Genomic DNA, 20,736 nt, shown 5'->3' on the forward strand with positions numbered 1-20,736 from the left:
ATAGGACACTATGTACAATCTGCTCAGCTACTCCTGATCTATAATATCCTGCCTGCAGATAGGACACTATGTACAATCTGCTTATCTCATCCTGCTGTATAACATGCTGCCTGCAGATAGGACACTATGTACAATCTGCTTAGCTCATCCTGCTGTATAACATGCTACCTGCAGATAGGACACTAAGTACAATCTGCTCAGTTCCTCCTGCTCTATAACATGCTGCCTGCAGATAGGACACTATGTACAATCTGCTCAGCTACTCCTGATCTATAATATCCTGCCTGCAGATAGGACACTATGTACAATCTGCTCAGCTACTCCTGATCTATAATATCCTGCCTGCAGATAGGACACTATGTCCTTCTACTGGCACATTAACATGGTCAAGATGCTAATAAGAAGATCCTTCTCTGTTTTTTATTTCTTAAAACTATATATTCTTACCAGTAGTTTAGTTTGGATGGGGTTATGTCTCAGGGCCTCAGCCACGGCGACATCTCTCCGACTCACTGCATGGGAGACACTGGAATTACGTAGGAAAGCAGCTAATTCTGGAGTGTCCTCCGGCTCGCTCGGCTATAGATGAAAGATTGCAGACATTACTATACGGATTGTTACTGATAAATGGGTGCAGCGCCTTCTAACGTCTTCTATTAGCTCCCGCAGGTAGGGTGTGAAATTTTCTTTCTAGAATTTTCTCTTTTATGTGATATCTCACCCATGTATCTACTAAAAATCTCCTCCAAAGTCAGGCAAATATGACTCTTCTCACCTCATTTTCACATGAGATGAGTCATGTTTAGTGGTTTCAGGAGTAGTGTCACTTCAGAAGCCCCTATCTTGTGTTCTATAGCCCCTAGAAACATGCTGCTGGTGTCATATTAAAGATAAGTATCTCATCCCAGGCTTACTGGTCTGTGTGCTACAGAATTGAACAGGCAGTTATAGGCGGGAATTAGATTTTTATCTGCAGCTATGTCTTTAACTGCCCGTATCTCTGGTTCTGTAGCTCACAAAGTCATAAGCATGATGACCTGAAACATGAAATCCTTATCTTTAAATATGACACAAAGGCTAGGTGCTATAGAACACAAGATAGGTTCAGAAGTGAACTTGACTCATGTCATTTGAAAATGGGATGAGAACAGTCATATTTATCTGACTTTGGGGCAAAAAATTTTTTTATAGTTAAAACAGGTGAGATTCTACATAAAAGAGGGAATTCTAGGAAGAACATTTCATACCGGACCTGAGGGGACTTGCAGTTTAGCTGGCTAAAACCTTGGTGACAAGTCACCTTTAAACGACATCTACCACCAGGATGAACGATTGTAAACCAAGCACACTGAAATACTGATGTGAGCCCCCCTTGGCAGGATCTGCTCTTCTTTAAGCTTCTTATTCCCTGATTTAAAAAAAAAAACCTTGAAGATTATGGAAATTAGTCTTAGGGGCTCCAGGCTCCATTAACACCTATGGAGCCCGGAGCCCCTCAGGATCATTTACATAACTTTTATGGTCTTAAAAAAAAAAACCAGGACATAAGAAGCTTAAAGAAGAGCAGATCCTGCCAGAAGGGGCAAACACCAGGATGTCAGTGTGCTTGGTTTACAATCCTTCATCCTGGCGGTAGTTGGCCTTTAAAGTAGTATTACTTTAATTGTATCCCCTATCCACAGGATAAATCATGGGGGTCCCAGTAAGTTTAATCATGGAGTGGCAGTATGAATGCTCGACCTTCTGCTCGGTTCATATGGGTGATAGACCAGATTCCCGTCCTGCTGATCAGATTAAAACTTGTTGTAAATGGAATTCCCCTTTAAGTCAATCCTCTGCCCACAATCATATTCCCGTCAGTGAGTGACTGTTCTGCCCTACACATCAATGTAAAGTACAATGTTACTTGTATGAGAAATGGAGAACTTAAACTCCTTAATTTCTTAAAACTTAAATTAAAAACGTAAATTTTTCTTGTATGAGCAATTCTCTTCCTTACTATTTGTTAGTAAGTCTGCGCTGTACCCTATAAACACCCCGCTCTCATGTCCTGGAAGGCAGGAGCGTTCCATCAATTAGTGTGACTTCTATAAAAGATGAAAAGTACCAGGGAAATTAACTAACAGCTGCAAAAAAAGAGAGGATTAGACAGAAACCCCCCACATGTGCAGCCCATATGGGGCCGAACGGGGAAGGATATTATCTCATAAATCCCACTGGTGGCAAAGCCATATATCTAGTAGGATGTCTGCTGCGGGGATAACCCTGCAATGTGGGAAAGTTATTATATATCAAGGAAGATGCGACAATTTAAATAGAGAAATTAGTGTAAAAACTTTTTTAGCACTCTATAGCCAATCAGTGAGCGACTTGGATTACATGGAGGGGGGGATTATATACCAGGGGGTATATGGAGAAACCAATTACTGAAAAAAGCTTAAAGATTAAAGGGAATGTTCATACATTTTCCGGACTAGTTTTAAATAATTTCCAGATATACTATATACCGACAGTCTTGATATTTCGAAATAACACCCCCTTCCTCATCAGCACCTCAGAATCCCTTTATTATTTATAATGAAAATAACTCAAGAGGAACAGCTAGGCCATGTCTTACACAATCTGCCATTCATTTTAATATGCATCTTGTAATACCACATTTCCCCTGTAGTGGCCGCTGCAGCAAAATTATGTGGCCAGAAGCTGCTTCCATGGATCAGATCAAAGCGATCGCTGGATGATCAGGTTGTCTCGTTGGTTTTATAGCGTTGTGCAGAATTAATATGACCTACCTTTATATTTAAAGTGTTGAGTGCGCTATTTGGGCGGCACTGTATGGGCCCCTCTGTCTCAATGTGAAATATATAAAGGAGGAACCGATCTTTGTCCTGTACAGGCCAGTCCACATTGACGTGTGTTTCGCCAACCGCGCTTGGTCCTATATTGTGAAGCTGCAAAATTCAACAGATACAATACATTGCAATTCAATTTCTTTTTCTAACTTTCAATAACTGTGTCTTAGATTTAGGGGCACGCCCACTCCACAATCATGTTTGTTAAAGCTCTAATGTATCAAAGGTGAAAAAATATAACTTAACGTCTTAATGATAGAGCCAGTCGTTTAGTGTTTACAGTTCCTATGCCCAACAATGTGTCTCCCAGGTCACAGACTACAAACCTTTGTGTAGTCTGATCTTGTATCCATGTAAGACTCTATTCTCTTGAATGAAAATTTGGTAAAAATTGGAGGCAGCGAGAGCAGGATTACACACAACTGCTCACATAAAAAATTTTTGGTTTGTAAAAGTCAGGATTAGTTCCCACTCTTCCAATCATCTATGACCTGTAAGGGAACGCCCAGTTGTATGAAGAGTAAAGCATAAGCTACATACATCCCTTTAATGGCTAGGACAAAAATCTGATGGAATTGTCACATAAAATTCAGACAAATTGGGTTTGTTTACAAATTGGGACAGTTCAGACACATAGATCTGCATAGGAGCTGCGTACACGAAATGGTGGGAGATTATATTAAATGCCTTGAAGCCGTAAACATTGGTTACAAATGTAAATTCCCCCTAAGTTCACTACTGCTCAATACCTCATATATGTGTTGAACTAAAGGACCGATTTCCACTTCTTCGGTTGGTTTTTCCTTGGGTTGCCAGTTAGGAATCGGCAGGACAACTTGAGGAGGATGTGAAACGCTGAAAAGATAATAATAATGGAAAAAAATAAAATCAGTCTGGAACAGATACAATTTAATTGACAGGTCCTCTTTAAATAGGGTTTTTTCAGGAATTTTTGAAAATGTAGTGGGGACAGTGGCAAAAAAATTAAAGTATACTTAATTGCTCCTCCATCTGATTCCCACAGTGCTCTGGTACTACTGAGGTCACAGGTTTCGGTCAATGAGGTGTCTCCTCAAACCACAGGATGTCACTTACTCTGACCACAGGATGTCACTTGCTCTGACCACAGGATGTCACTTACTCTGACCACAGGATGTCACTTCCACTAACCACAGGAAATTACTTCCTCTGACCACAGGATGTCACTTCCTCTGACCACAGGATGTCACTTCCTCTGACCACAGGATGTCACTTCCTCTGACCACAGGATGTCACTTCCTCTGACCACAGGATGCCAGTTCCACTGACCACAGGACGTCACTTCCTATTACCACAGGAAATTACTTCCTCTGACCACAGGATGTCACTTCCTCTGACCACAGGATGTCACTTCCTCTGACCACAGGATGTCAATTCTTATGACCACAAGAAGTCACTTCCTATTACCACAGGAAATTACTTCTTATTACCACAGGAAATCAATTCATCTGACCATGGGACATCACTTCCTCTGACCATGGGAGATCACTTCCTCTGACTACAGGATGTCACTTCCTCTGACTAAAGGAAATCACTTCCTGCGATGAATATCACTTTCACAGGTCTGAGTAGGCGAATCATGTTCCAAAGTGGGTCCCGTTCCAACTACCGTGTTTCCCCGATAGTAAGACACCCCCGAAAGTAAGACGTAGCGGGGTGTAAGGGGGGCCGTCTAATGTAAGACGTACCCCGAAAGTTAGACGTAGTAAATTGTACCTTTTTCAGGACCATGGACAACATACAGAGGCAGGGGGGGGAACCGGAGCGGAGGGGGGGATTGGTGGCTGCTGGCGGGAGTCGGCCGGCGGGGGCTCGATCTCGATGCAGGATCTGGGAGCGGAGGGGTGGAAAGTGGAGGTACTGTATGTGGGGGGCGGGTTGGAGCCGGCCAAAGGGTGGGCGGGAGCTTGATGCCGACGGAGGCTGGAGATTGCGGGGCCGGGGCATACAGAAACACGCAGCCTCCGTGCCCTCATGTCCAGCCTCTGATTGGACCAGCGGCTCCTTCATGAGGAAGAAGCAGCCACACCTCTACCCAGCACCGCAGAGGAATTGATCCGATCGCCATTACGGTACCAGCTACTGTAACCCTATGGGAGTGTGTGGGAGACAGTGTGTGGGATACTGTATGGGGCTGTAACCCTATGGGAGACTGTGTGGGATACTGTATGGGGCTGTAACCCTATGGGAGACTGTGTGGGATACTGTATGGGGCTGTAACCCTATGGGAGACTGTGTGGGATACTGTATGGGGCTGTAACCCTATGGGAGACTGTGTGGGATACTGTATGGGGCTGTAACCCTATGGGAGACTGTGTGGGATACTGTATGGGGCTGTAACCCTATGGGAGACTGTGTGGGATACTGTATGGGGCTGTAACCCTATGGGAGACTGTGTGGGATACTGTATGGGGCTGTAACCCTATGGGAGACTGTGTGGGATACTGTATGGGGCTGTAACCCTATGGGAGATGTGTGGGATACTGTATGGGGCTGTAACCCTATGGGAGACTGTGTGGGATACTGTATGGGGCTGTAACCCTATGGGAGACTGTGTGGGATACTGTATGGGGCTGTAACCCTATGGGAGACTGTGTGGGATACTGTATGGGGCTGTAACCCTATGGGAGACTGTGTGGGATACTGTATGGGGCTGTAACCCTATGGGAGACTGTGTGGGATACTGTATGGGGCTGTAACCCTATGGGAGACTGTGTGGGATACTATATGGGGCTGCAACCCTATGGAAGGCTGTGTGGGATACTGTTTTTTCCAATATAAGACATCCCCCGAAAGTAAGACATAGTGGGACTTTTGAGGGTAAAAAGAATGTGAGACACTGGGGGTCATTTACTAAGGGCCCGATTCGCGTTTTCCTGACGTGTTACCCGAATATTTCCGATTTGCGCCGCTTGTACATGAATTGCCCCAGGTTTTTGGCGCACGCGATCGGATTGTGGCGCATCGGGGACGGCATGCGCGCGACAGAAATCGGAAATTCGGAAAAACCGCCGCATTTAAAAACCGAAAATGTGTCGCTTGGGGAGCGCTCACCTTCACCTTCTATGGGATGGTGCATTCCGGGGCGTTAAGATTATTTTCGGCGCTGCAGCGCCACCTGGTGGACGGCGGAGGAACTACCATCTTAAATCCCAGCCGGACCCGAATCCTGTGCAGAGAACGCGCCGCTGGATCGCGAATGGGCCGGGTAAGTAAATGTGCCCCACTGTCTTACTTTCGGTGAAACACGGTAAGTGTTCAGCCCATATCCAAAGTACTGGAGTGATGCAGTAACCAGTGACCTGCCCTGGCCTTTACAATGTTTTTCAGAATTCCAGTAAAACCCCATTAAGTTTCTTGCATTTAAAACTGAATTCCTGCATATAACGGCTTCAGATTTATTTGTTCTCAGTACAAAACGTGGAAGACTTCATGGTGACTGATCCCATGATTAAATAAAAAAACACAAAAAAAAATCACATCCTATCTAGAGGTACATCCTGTCTCATCCAGACAAAAGACAGATAACCATTTATTGTAATCACTGACATCGGAAAGATTTCCCAGATACAAGATAAATTGGGAGAACTATGTCAGAAATCAAAGATGGACGCGAACTTCAAGGATTCCATTAACAAAATTGCTGTCCATTTGAAAAAATCTTGAGAAACCCCCTTTATCCCGACGTTTACACAACTGTAACTGGTTATCCCTAATCACTTATTTCCTCCTGCGATTTCCTGGTGGATACTAGTACACTAACCAGAGGACCAGAACCCAGGCGGATAAACACTGCCGGAAAGGACACAAGAAGGAAGGAGGTTATAATACGGAAATACAGTAGTAGTAATCATTAGGAGGATGGTATCATGGCTTATGCTCTTAAAGGGAATGTGTCAACAATGTTCATTTTTGAGTTCTGTGAAGAGTGTTCTAGGCCTGCGCTGTGACATCATCTATTGTCAGTAGTGATGTAATGATGGGTCAGTGTTATCTATATAGAGGTCATTGTACAGGGAGGGGGAGGAGATAAGCTGTGACATCATCTATTGTCAGTAGTGATGTAATGATGGGTCAGTATTATCTATATAGAGGTCATTGTACAGGGAGGGGGGGGATAAGCTGTGACATCATCTATTGTCAGTAGTGATGTAATGATGGGTCAGTGTTATCTATATAGAGGTCATTGTACAGGGAGGGGGAGGAGATAAGCTGTGACATCATCTATTGTCAGTAGTGATGTAATGATGGGTCAGTGTTATCTATATAGAGGTCATTGTACAGGGAGGGGGGAGGAGATAAGCTGTGACATCATCTATTGTCAGTAGTGATGTAATGATGGGTCAGTGTTATCTATGTAGAGGACTTTGTACAGGGAGGGGGAGGAGATAAGCTGTGACATCATCTATTGTCAGTAGTGATGTAATGATGGGTCAGTGATATCTATATAGAGGTCATTGTACAGGGAGGGGAGGAGATAAGCCATGACATCATCTATTGTCAGTAGTGATGTAATGATGGGTCAGTGTTATCTATATAGAGGTCATTGTACAGGGAGGGGGAGGAGATAAGCTGTGACATCATCTATTGTCAGTAGTGATGTAGTGATTGGTCAGTGTTATCTATATAGAGGTCATTGTACAGGGAGGGGGAGGAGATAAGCTGTGACATCATCTATTGTCAGTAGTGATGTAATGATGGGTCAGTGTTATCTATATAGAGGTCATTGTACGGGGAGGGGGAGGAGATAAGCTGTGACATCATCTATTGTCAGTAGTGATGTAATGACGGGTCAGGGTTATCTATATAGAGGTCATTGTACAGGGAGGGGGAGGAGATAAGCTGTGACATCATCTATTGTCAGTAGTGATGTAATGATGGGTCAGTGTTATCTATATAGAGGTCATTGTACAGGGAGGGGGAGGAGATAAGCTGTGACATCATCTATTGTCAGTAGTGATGTAATGATGGGTCAGTGTTATCTATATAGAGGTCATTGTACAGGGAGGGGGAGGAGATAAGCTGTGACATCATCTATTGTCAGTAGTGATGTAATGATGGGTCAGTGTTATCTATATAGAGGTCATTGTACAGGGAGGGGGGGGATAAGCTGTGACATCATCTATTGTCAGTAGTGATGTAATGATGGGTCAGTGTTATCTATATAGAGGTCATTGTACAGGGAGGGGGAGGAGATAAGCTGTGACATCATCTATTGTCAGTAGTGATGTAATGATGGGTCAGTGTTATCTATATAGAGGTCATTGTACAGGGAGGGGGGAGGAGATAAGCTGTGACATCATCTATTGTCAGTAGTGATGTAATGATGGGTCAGTGTTATCTATGTAGAGGACATTGTACAGGGAGGGGGAGGAGATAAGCTGTGACATCATCTATTGTCAGTAGTGATGTAATGATGGGTCAGTGATATCTATATAGAGGTCATTGTACAGGGAGGGGAGGAGATAAGCCATGACATCATCTATTGTCAGTAGTGATGTAATGATGGGTCAGTGTTATCTATATAGAGGTCATTGTACAGGGAGGGGGAGGAGATAAGCTGTGACATCATCTATTGTCAGTAGTGATGTAGTGATTGGTCAGTGTTATCTATATAGAGGTCATTGTACAGGGAGGGGGAGGAGATAAGCTGTGACATCATCTATTGTCAGTAGTGATGTAATGATGGGTCAGTGTTATCTATATAGAGGTCATTGTACAGGGAGGGGGAGGAGATAAGCTGTGACATCATCTATTGTCAGTAGTGATGTAATGACGGGTCAGGGTTATCTATATAGAGGTCATTGTACAGGGAGGAGGAGGAGGAGATAAGCTGTGACATCATCTATTGTCAGTAGTGATGTAATGACGGGTCAGGGTTATCTATATAGAGGTACAGGGAGGGGGAGGAGATAAGCTGTGACATCATCTATTGTCAGTAGTGATGTAATGATGGGTCAGTGCTATCTATATAGAGGTCATTGTACAGGGAGGGGAGGAGATAAGCTGTGACATCATCTATTGTTGGTAGTGATGTAATGATGGGTCAGTGTTATCTATATAGAGGTCATTGTACAGGGAGGGGGAGGAGATAAGCTGTGACATCATCTATTGTCAGTAGTGATGTAATGATGGGTCAGTGTTATCTATATAGAGGTCATTGTACAGGGAGGGGGAGGAGATAAGCTGTGACATCATCTATTGTCAGTAGTGATGTAATGATGGGTCAGTGCTATCTATATAGAGGTCATTGTACAGGGAGGGGAGGAGATAAGCTGTGACCTCCTCTATTGTCAGTAGTGATGTAATGATGGGTCAGTGTTATCTATATAGAGATCATTGTACAGGGAGGGGGGAGGAGATAAGCTGTGACATCATCTATTGTCAGTAGTGATGTAATGATGGGTCAGTGTAATCTATATAGAGGTCATTGTACAGGGAGGGGGAGGAGATAAGCTGTGACATCATCTATTGTCAGTAGTGATGTAATGATGGGTCAGTGTTATCTATATAGGGGTCATTGTACAGGGAGGAGGAGATAAGCTGTGACATCATCTATTGTCAGTAGTGATGTAATGATGGGTCAGTGTTATCTATATAGAGGTCATTGTACAGGGAGGGGAGGAGATAAGCTGTGACATCATCTATTGTCATTAGTGATGTAATGATGGGTCAGTGTTATCTATATAGAGGTCATTGTACAGGGAGGGGGAGGAGATAAGCTGTGACATCATCTATTGTCAGTAGTGATGTAATGATGGGTCAGTGTTATCTATATGGAGGTCTTAATGTTACAAGGAGGGGGAGGAGATAAGCTGTGACATCATCTATTGTCAGTAGTGATGTAATGATGGGTCAGTGTTATCTATATAGAGGACATTGTACAGGGAGGGGGAGGAGATAAGCTGTGACATCATATGTGATGAAAATATTGAGATGATATTTAAAAGAAGTTCCTAAATTCATTCCCTTTATCTGTGATCTCTTTCTAATACATTATGTGATTGGGACTGAAGATTTTCTCAGCTCGCGGTGGATCCATGTTGTACAGAGCATGTTATGAAGCTGTTGGAGCTGTAATATGACGCTTTGTAGCTGAGTATTGTATTCTTTTTGGGTGCATTCATTTTGCCTCTTTCTACTTGAAGAAGTCTCCAGTTTTATCTTCCTCCGGAGAACAAAGAAGCTGTTTCATTTTACAGTAAGTGATGTCAGCGCATGCTTTCTGGATTTACTACACGTTCCTGGGGGTCAGCGAAGTCCAAGGCTCTGGCTGCGCATAGAGAAGCGAAAAAAAGCAGACGCAGCATATCCCGACAGCCTGGATATGCTATCAAACAGGACGGAGACTGCAATTCCCCTGATACCACTAAATATAGGATCATTAAAAGGAAACCTTGTTAACTTCAGTTTTTAAGGATTTGCTCCTTTATTGGACTTTTTATGAAATCTTGTTACGTTTTGGATAGTTATAAAATGGATAAATACAGAGATGTAATGAGCTTCCTATTACCCCTCTTCTTCATGGTTTAAAGGGAATGTCTACAAAACGTACAACTTTGAAAATAGTATTATTAAATCAATAAAATTGCTTTGTGTCTGCAGCTTCCATGCAGAGCCATGTGTCCCCATAGTAACAGACTACAAAAACTTCTGCAGTCTAAGCTTATCATCAGTCTCCTGTCCATCTGCACCTTCCATGTAGCTAACATAGATTTGGTAGGTTACCAGGATGTATTGGACATATTGATGGCCGTGTGACTACGAAGACTGTTTGTTTGTAGTCTGTTACCAAGGAGATAGAAGGATCTATAGACAGAAACAAATGTGTTTTCTTTGATTAAGACGATTTGAAAAGTCGCTGCATTTCTCATTTTTGGTACCAAATAGTTGCGGAGATGGAGCTTGACAACTTATTTAGTTATTAAGAGTCAAACACATACAAATACTCACCCTCTGATCTCCACCCGGGCCACAGCCGTGATGAAAATTTCAAGACTGACAAAGTTACTATTGGGATTGTCTTTGTTGGAACTGGAAAACAAAGGGAAAAATTAGGGTTGAAAAAAGAAATTGCTTCTCTTGGGAATTTATATGAATATTGATGACACTTCATGATCATAAATGATCCCTAATAACCTACAAAAAGAGGAAGAACAGTGTGGTCGTTCCCGGAACTACATTTCCCTCCATCAGGTGGATGTATGTTGTCATGTCACTGTCCCTTTGTACTGATGATTGTGTGTTACAATGATGTAATCCATAATGCATAATGGAGGCTAAACATACATCCCAGACTCGGTGGGACCATGATGAATTAAGTTTACAAAAAAGGGAATTACACTATGTGGTTGGCAACTAGAAGGCGGCATTATACTATGTGGTTGGCCACTAGAAGGCGGCATTATACTAAATGGTGGGGCTACTAGAAGGGGGCATTATACTATGTGGTTGGCCACTAGAAGGCGGCATTATACTAAATGGTGGGGCTACTAGAAGGGGGCATTATACTATGTGGTTGGCCACTAGAAGGCGGCATTATACTAAATGGTGGGGCTACTAGAAGGGGGCATTATACTATGTGGTTGGCCACTAGAAGGCGGCATTATACTAAATGGTGGGGCTACTAGAAGGGGGCATTATACTATGTGGTTGGCCACTAGAAGGGGACATTATACTATGTGGTTGGCCACTAGAAGGAGACATTATACTATGTGGTTGGCCACTAGAAGGAGGCATTATACTACATGGTGGGGCCACTAGAAGGGGACATTATACTATGTGGTTGGCCACTAGAAGGAGACATTATACTATGTGGTTGGCCACTAGAAGGAGGCATTATACTACATGGTGGGGCCACTAGAAGGGGACATTATACTATGTGGTTGGCCACTAGAAGGAGACATTATACTATGTGGTTGGCCACTAGAAGGAGGCATTATACTAAATGGTGGGGCCACTAGAAGGAGGCATTACACTTTGTGGTTGGCCACTGGAAGGGGGCATTATACAATGTGGTTGGCCACTAGAAGGGGACATTATACTATGTGGTTGGCCACTAGAAGGAGGCATTATACAATGTGGTTGGCCACTAGAAGGGGGCATTATACTATGTGGTTGGCCACTAGAAGGGGGCATTATACAATGTGGTTGGCCACTAGAAAGGGGCATTATACTATGTGGTTGGCCACTAGAAGGAGGCATTATACAATGTGGTTGGCCACTAGAAGGAGGCATTATACTATGTGGTTGGCCACTAGAAGGGGACATTATACAATGTGGTTGGCCACTAGAAGGGGACATTATACTACATGGTGGGGCCACTAGATGGAGGCATTATACTACATGGTGGGGCCAATAGAAGGGGGAATTACACTATGTGGCTGAGCCATAAGAAGGGAGCATTATACAATGTAGGTGGGTCATGGGAAGGGGTATTATACTATGTGGTTAGGACACAAGCAGGGGAATTATATTATGTGATAAAGTGGACATTATACTATGTGGGTGTACAATAGGAAGGAAGCATTATACTATGTGGTTGAGCCATGGGAAAGGGGCCTTATACTATGTGGTATGGCCACAGGGAGGGGCATTATACTATTTAGTTGTGTCACAGGAAGGGGGCATGATACTGTGTGCTTGGACCACAAATGGAGGCATAATACCACAATGGATTAATTTGCTTCAAGTTTTTGTCCCTCTTTCCTCCCTTATAAATTTTGTTGCTGATCTGACATAATCCACAACAAATCTTATGCTAATTCTGACCCCTATAGATCCAGGCCTCACTATAGTTTCTGTATTTTCCCCTCTGAGCGATTGATAATCTTGCATTCATATACAGAGAAAAACCACAAGATTGAGACATTCCCGAGAGGAGGCCAAAAATAAAAGTTTTAGTTTCCTTTCATGTAAATAAATTAGTAATCGTTAAATAAACACATGCAAATCGCTCGCTGCGAGATAATCAATCCCTCATTGAATCGCTGCAGATCATCTCACTACATCTCACTACATGGAGCCGATCGCTCCCCCCCACTGCCCACCCCCCCCCCCCCCCGTGTCAGTGTAATCCAGCTCTCTTATAATTTCCATCACATTGTAGAAATCGCTACAGCTCCGCTGACATTTTCCTGCGGCTTGTGTTTTACTAAAATAAATCTGTAATCGCGGTTTAGAAGAACGCTGTGGACAGGAGAAGGATGGACACGGAAAATCTCTGCTATGAGAGAGAGAGAGATACACATAATCCTGATATCACAGCATTATTCCTTAATCTCTGATAATCCAGCAGTTATCATATAAAATCACAGTATTATATTCTAGATTATATGCTGGGTGATATAAAGAATTATTCAGGGCCCTTACACAATGTATTTCCCTGTATTTCAGGGCCCTTACGGAATATCTGCTACAAAATTACAAAATTAGTTTGTATAATATGTTGCCGAAATGCTTTGTATGTAAATTTAGATGAGCTGCAGGTGGATGTTCCCATTTCAGGTATTCATGACATTCATGCATAGTATATGTCATAAAAATCTGACAATGGAGTGACCTCTGTCTCACCCACGCACTCTGCTCTGAGTAACTGCTGTTGCAGTCTTCCTTTCAGATTCTACAGCAGTTACTCAGGGGGGAGGGGCTGTGCTGTGCTTAGTGATGAGATATCACGCACCAGTGCATTAGTGTGATCTGCTCTGAGTAACTGCTGTTGCAGTCTTCCTTTCAGACTCTACAGCAGTTAGGGACTGTGCTGTGCTCAGTGATGAGATCTCACACACCAGTGCATTAGTGTGATCAGAACACGACAACACTCCTGGAAGAGATCCATATTTAACAGTCCTGCTGCTACTAACAACACATACAATTACACATCTCTCCAGGGACAATACCTAACACTGCTCTGCTGCTTTACGTGGCTAAAACCGCTAACAGAGTCCCGTGGCTCTTGGCTACTGACTTGAAAGAAGAGTATGTGGTCAGTCTGTACATCACTCTGGTGATAAGGAGGTCAATGGACCTTCATTCTACAGATAGGTGCAGGTCCTACCTCTACATACCTGAAATAAATATGTCTTAAAAAACCGTGGTGAATCTGCATGTATTAAATTTCTGTCTGATTTCAGCTGAGGATTGTGTATTTTTTTAGCAGCCACGTGTACAGTGGTAGCAGCTGCTATGGGGTCCGCAGTGTCAGGGGGCCCCATTCCGACCTGACACACTAAAAAGTGGAGAATGTGCACCATTATATAAATATTATGCTGCACATAAAAGCATAACATGTATGCAGAATATGTATATAACATATTTGTGATGTATATATGCTGTATCTGTGATGTGTATATACTGCAAGTGTGTATATATGCTGTACGTTTGTATATAACACTGTATGTGTGTGTATATGCTCTATATGTGAGCATATGAGTGTATAAATGTGGGATTGTAACTCGCATGTGTGAGTATAGAAATAAGTATATTTTTTTAAGGGGGAAGGGGGGCGCCATTCAGAATGCTGTGGGACCCTGCCTCTCTTAGTTACACCCCTGTATGTGTAGCAAGCTATAGCATCATCCTGAGAAATCCTGGAATGTGCAGATTTTATGTGCAAAATTTTGGAATTTTTTTCTCTTCTGGAATCTTTAGGAATTGACTGTATCGGAAGATGAGACTGGGTCGGAACTGACAATGATCATGGGACCTGCTGTGGCCAATCAGTGGGCTCAATTGGCCGCGGTGATGTCCTTTACGTCTGCCAGTGTTTTCCAGGATTTTTTTTTTTACTGAAAATCGATCTTTATGTTCTGGATTATCAAATGTCAGATTAACAGGCATCATTAAGGGAAATGCTAATAGATTTTAAGAGGATGTATAACCTCTGCTACTTTCCCTCTTCACCTCTGACACTGGTAGGAGTGGTGTCCTCTGATCACCCTAATAAATCTTCCATTAGTGACAGTCACCCCAGTGACCACATAGTAGAGATCTATTGACCCCACCGTCACCATCAAGGCACCTCCACATAATGTCGCCCTCATTAATAACAGCCACGTTTCCTGGAAAGATTAATGGCGGCTACTTGCTGGAAAAACATGGCCGATTGTATGACGGATCGCCTGAAGGTCGGCGTGTTGGGATAATAATCCTCCCTTGTCACCACTTCCTTCCCTTTTGCTCCGCTCCTAGATTTTGGGCAGGGAGTTATCTGGATATTTCTCAAACTTTTGCGATGGTTTTATCCGCTTCAGACAATTCGGTGTCAAAGGTCAAAGATCTTAACAATACTCGGAATGTCAAAACAAAAAAATATACAAAAATGTCCCCCATGACTTGTATCTACAGTGCAAGTCTTATTAGGCTCCTATGGTTACCAATGTACAAGCAGTCACAAAAAAATAATCTGATAATCTGCAGGATAATATGAAAAATCTCAAAATCCATAATCCAATTGCAAAAGAAGATGAGGAGACGGTGAAATTTTGGTAGGCATTTTTCATTGAGAATTTTTATGAAATATTGGGAGTACAGAATATTTGATAATCCCACTACTAATAGCAGATTTAAAGGAATTGACCATGTATGTGTCACGGGTGGTCCCGCGACCCACATCGCGGGTCGCGGGCTCACCCGTGCCGCCCTGCCCCCGCGCCGCCAGCGCATCTCACCCGTCCCGGCTCCTGGCTCGCTCCCCTCCGCTGTGCGCGCGTGTCCCCGACTGCTAGGGCGCGCGCGCGGCACCTTCTCCAAATTTAAAGGGCCAGCGCGCCATTAATTGGCGCTGGCCATATTGCCCAATTCTTCATAAGCCTGCCTCTTCCTGTTACCCTTGCCGGATCTTTGTGCCTCATAGCCTTAGAGAAAGCTTACTAGCGATTATTCCTGCGTTCCTGTGTATTCCTGCGTTCCCGTGTATTCCTGTGTTCCCGTGTATTCCTGTGTGTTCCCGCTCCTGTGTTACCTGAGTTCCTCCGTGTTGCTGTGTTCCGTGTGCCTGTGTTCCCGCTCCCACCTGCCTGGACCTCCTGTTGCTGACCCCGGACTTGGACCTGACGTTGCATCTCTGCCGCCTGCCCTGACCCTGTGCCTGGACCTGTCTACGAGATTGTCATCCGCTAAGGTACCTCGACCTCGGCTGCCACCGTGGGCTAGTCACACCTGGGAACGACCTAGTGGTATCCTGCCGCAGCAAGTCCAACCCGCTTTGCGGCGGGCTCTGGTGAATACCAGGTGCCGCTAGGCTCCGGTTCCGGGTGTTGGCTAGTTACATCCCCCACGGTGGTCCAGAGGATCCACTGATCCTAACAGTAAGATCCGGCCATGGATCCCGCCGAGGCTCCTTCTCCCAGTCAGCCTGATCTCGCCACCATCGTGATCCACCAGTCCCGGCAGATTGCTGCACAACGGAATCAACTGGAGCAAGTCACCGCCATGCTGCAACAGCTGCTAGCTACCCAGCATCAGCAACAGTCTCCTGAGGTGGCCGCTGCGACTCCTGCTACCCCGGCTTATCTCCCTGCTGCTGAACCCAGGCTACGTCTCTCTTTGCCCGGCAAGTATGACGGGGATCCCAAGATGTGCAGGGGCTTCATCACCCAGTGCTCCCTGCACATAGAACTTATGCCGTCGCAATTTTCCACAGAGCGGTCCAAGGTGGCATTTGTCCTCAGCCTCCTTTCTGGGAAGGCCCTGGCCTGGGCTACTCCTCTTTGGGACAGGGATGACTCGGTTGTCGCTACCCTCTCGGAATTTCTGGCAGAGTTCCGGTCAGTCTTCGAGGAACCGGCCCGAGCCTCCTCTGCGGAGTCTGCATTATTGAACCTGCGCCAGGGTAACTCATCTGTGGGAGAGTACGCAGTTCAGTTCCGCACCCTGGCTTCTGAACTTGCCTGGAACGATGCGGCCCTCATTGCTACCTTCAAGAAAGGACTTTCTGCGCAGGTCAAGGACGCGCTGGCAGCACGGGACCTGCCGTCAACTCTGAGTGGTCTGATCACCCTGGCCACTCGAATTGATGTGCGGTTTAAGGAGCGCGCTGAGGAACTACGCTCCGAGTACCCCCAAGGCCGTGTTAGACGTCTTCCTCGCCTGGCACCTGTATTCCAAAAGCCGCTTCAGCCCCCGGCTGAATCTTCTGCTGATGAACCTATGCAGGTGGACCGAGTCCGGCTTTCTCTACAAGAGCGTTCCAGGCGACGTCAGGAGAACCTGTGCATGTATTGTGCCAGCCCAGAGCACTTCGTCGGGGCTTGTCCTGTCCGCCCCCAACGTCCGGGAAACGCCAGCACCTAGGCTTCTCAGGAGAAGCGTCCCTAGGTGAGAATAAAGCTTCTCCACGCTTGACTCTCCCCGTACTCCTCAGCGTTGGCTCTGGCACCCAGATCCAAGTTTCCGCCTTCCTGGATTCGGGCTCTACAGCGAACTTTATGGATGCTGCCCTGGTCTCCCAGCATCACTTCCCGGTGGTTCGTCTCAGGAAGCCATTGTCCATTGCCTCGGTCAGTGGCCAAATTCTCTCCGTGCCCATCCGGTTTCGCACAGAACCCCTGCTCCTGCAAGTTGGAGCATTACATAGAGAAAGACTGTCCTTTTTTGTGCTGCCCCAGTGCACTTCCACTCTCCTGCTGGGCCTCCCCTGGTTGCAACATCATGCCCCTGTTCTGGACTGGTCTTCTGGGGAGATTCTCCGCTGGGGTCCGGATTGTTCATCACACTGTATGAAGGTTCTACATCCGCTCCCTGTCGGGACTTCTACCTTGTCTCCTAAGCCTTTGGGGGGGCTTCCCGCTCCATACCAGGACTTCGCGGATGTGTTCTCCAAGAAACAAGCTGAGACCCTTCCTCCACATCGTCCCTACGATTGCCCCTTTGACCTGCTGCCTGGATCTTCTCCTCCTCGGGGTCGGGTGTACCCGCTCTCGGTACCTGAAACAGCCGCCATGTCCGAGTATGTCCAGGAGAATCTACAAAGAGGCTTCATCCGTAAATCCTCCTCTCCGGCAGGCGCCGGCTTCTTTTTTGTCACCAAGAAAGATGGCTCTCTCCGCCCCTGTATTGACTATCGCGGTCTTAACAAAGTCACCGTTAAGAATCGCTATCCTCTGCCGCTGATCACGGAGCTGTTTGATCGCCTACGGGGTGCGAGAGTCTTTACCAAGCTGGATCTTCGTGGGGCCTACAATCTTATCCGCATCAGGAGGGGCGACGAGTGGAAGACCGCCTTTAACACCCGTGATGGGCATTTTGAATATTTAGTTATGCCTTTCGGACTCTGTAATGCGCCAGCCGTTTTCCAAGAGTTTGTCAACGATATCTTCAGGGACTTATTGTACCGCTGTGTTGTGGTTTACCTGGATGACATCCTTGTGTATTCTGCTGACCTCGAGTCCCACCATTCCCATGTACGGCAAGTGCTCAGCCGCCTCAGGGCCAACCATCTCTACGCCAAACTGGAGAAGTGCCTGTTTCATCAAAAAAGCCTTCCATTCCTCGGCTACATTATTTCCGATAAAGGCTTGCAAATGGATCCTGATAAGTTATCTGCGGTTCTTCAGTGGCCACGCCCAGTGGGACTACGGGCTATTCAAAGATTCCTGGGCTTCGCAAATTATTATAGACAATTCATTCCTCACTTCTCGACTCTGGTAGCTCCTATGGTGGCGCTAACGAAGAAAGGTGTCAATTCTCGTGCCTGGCCCCCAGCGGCTGACCAGGCCTTCACGAGACTAAAGTCTGCTTTTTCTTCTGCATCTGTCCTTACCAGACCAGATACCGAGAAGCCATTTTTTGTGGAGGTTGATGCCTCCTCCGTAGGAGCTGGAGCGGTCCTTACTCAGAAGGGGCCTAGGGGCCGTACTCTATCTTGCGGCTTCTTCTCCAAAATTTTCTCCCCTGCAGAGAGGAATTATTCTATTGGAGATCGTGAGCTTCTGGCCATCAAGCTGGCCTTGGACATCATGCCCCTGTTCTGGACTGGTCTTCTGGGGAGATTCTCCGCTGGGGTCCGGATTGTTCATCACACTGTATGAAGGTTCTACATCCGCTCCCTGTCGGGACTTCTACCTTGTCTCCTAAGCCTTTGGGGGGGCTTCCCGCTCCATACCAGGACTTCGCGGATGTGTTCTCCAAGAAACAAGCTGAGACCCTTCCTCCACATCGTCCCTACGATTGCCCCATCGACCTGCTGCCTGGATCTTCTCCTCCTCGGGGTCGGGTGTACCCGCTCTCGGTACCTGAAACAGCCGCCATGTCCGAGTATGTCCAGGAGAATCTACAAAGAGGCTTCATCCGTAAATCCTCCTCTCCGGCAGGCGCCGGCTTCTTTTTTGTCACCAAGAAAGATGGCTCTCTCCGCCCCTGTATTGACTATCGCGGTCTTAACAAAGTCACCGTTAAGAATCGCTATCCTCTGCCGCTGATCACGGAGCTGTTTGATCGCCTACGGGGTGCGAGAGTCTTTACCAAGCTGGATCTTCGTGGGGCCTACAATCTTATCCGCATCAGGAGGGGCGACGAGTGGAAGACCGCCTTTAACACCCGTGATGGGCATTTTGAATATTTAGTTATGCCTTTCGGACTCTGTAATGCGCCAGCCGTTTTCCAAGAGTTTGTCAACGATATCTTCAGGGACTTATTGTACCGCTGTGTTGTGGTTTACCTGGATGACATCCTTGTGTATTCTGCTGACCTCGAGTCCCACCATTCCCATGTACGGCAAGTGCTCAGCCGCCTCAGGGCCAACCATCTCTACGCCAAACTGGAGAAGTGCCTGTTTCATCAAAAAAGCCTTCCATTCCTCGGCTACATTATTTCCGATAAAGGCTTGCAAATGGATCCTGATAAGTTATCTGCGGTTCTTCAGTGGCCACGCCCAGTGGGACTACGGGCTATTCAAAGATTCCTGGGCTTCGCAAATTATTATAGACAATTCATTCCTCACTTCTCGACTCTGGTAGCTCCTATGGTGGCGCTAACGAAGAAAGGTGTCAATTCTCGTGCCTGGCCCCCAGCGGCTGACCAGGCCTTCACGAGACTAAAGTCTGCTTTTTCTTCTGCATCTGTCCTTACCAGACCAGATACCGAGAAGCCATTTTTTGTGGAGGTTGATGCCTCCTCCGTAGGAGCTGGAGCGGTCCTTACTCAGAAGGGGCCTAGGGGCCGTACTCTATCTTGCGGCTTCTTCTCCAAAATTTTCTCCCCTGCAGAGAGGAATTATTCTATTGGAGATCGTGAGCTTCTGGCCATCAAGCTGGCCTTGGACATCATGCCCCTGTTCTGGACTGGTCTTCTGGGGAGATTCTCCGCTGGGGTCCGGATTGTTCATCACACTGTATGAAGGTTCTACATCCGCTCCCTGTCGGGACTTCTACCTTGTCTCCTAAGCCTTTGGGGGGGCTTCCCGCTCCATACCAGGACTTCGCGGATGTGTTCTCCAAGAAACAAGCTGAGACCCTTCCTCCACATCGTCCCTACGATTGCCCCATCGACCTGCTGCCTGGATCTTCTCCTCCTCGGGGTCGGGTGTACCCGCTCTCGGTACCTGAAACAGCCGCCATGTCCGAGTATGTCCAGGAGAATCTACAAAGAGGCTTCATCCGTAAATCCTCCTCTCCGGCAGGCGCCGGCTTCTTTTTTGTCACCAAGAAAGATGGCTCTCTCCGCCCCTGTATTGACTATCGCGGTCTTAACAAAGTCACCGTTAAGAATCGCTATCCTCTGCCGCTGATCACGGAGCTGTTTGATCGCCTACGGGGTGCGAGAGTCTTTACCAAGCTGGATCTTCGTGGGGCCTACAATCTTATCCGCATCAGGAGGGGCGACGAGTGGAAGACCGCCTTTAACACCC

The 20,736-nt window shown here is 46.0% G+C and overlaps 1 protein-coding gene across 3 annotated transcripts in view; it reads right to left on the bottom strand.

The window, feature by feature from the left end:
• The window catches only part of ITGA8 (integrin subunit alpha 8), a 139,625-nt gene that overhangs the window by 18,797 nt on the left and 100,092 nt on the right, over nucleotides 1-20,736 (bottom strand). For all 3 annotated transcript variants that reach the window (XM_072154271.1, XM_072154272.1, XM_072154273.1), the window contains 4 exons: nucleotides 10,845-10,925; nucleotides 3,602-3,707; nucleotides 2,793-2,951; nucleotides 448-579 (listed from right to left, as the gene is read on the bottom strand). In XM_072154271.1, coding sequence (XP_072010372.1) covers nucleotides 448-579; nucleotides 2,793-2,951; nucleotides 3,602-3,707; nucleotides 10,845-10,925 — 478 coding nt within the window. The remainder of the gene's footprint in view (nucleotides 1-447; nucleotides 580-2,792; nucleotides 2,952-3,601; nucleotides 3,708-10,844; nucleotides 10,926-20,736) is intronic.

Source organism: Engystomops pustulosus, chromosome 5, assembly GCF_040894005.1.
Source record: "Engystomops pustulosus chromosome 5, aEngPut4.maternal, whole genome shotgun sequence".
NCBI classification, from domain to species: domain Eukaryota; kingdom Metazoa; phylum Chordata; class Amphibia; order Anura; family Leptodactylidae; genus Engystomops; species Engystomops pustulosus.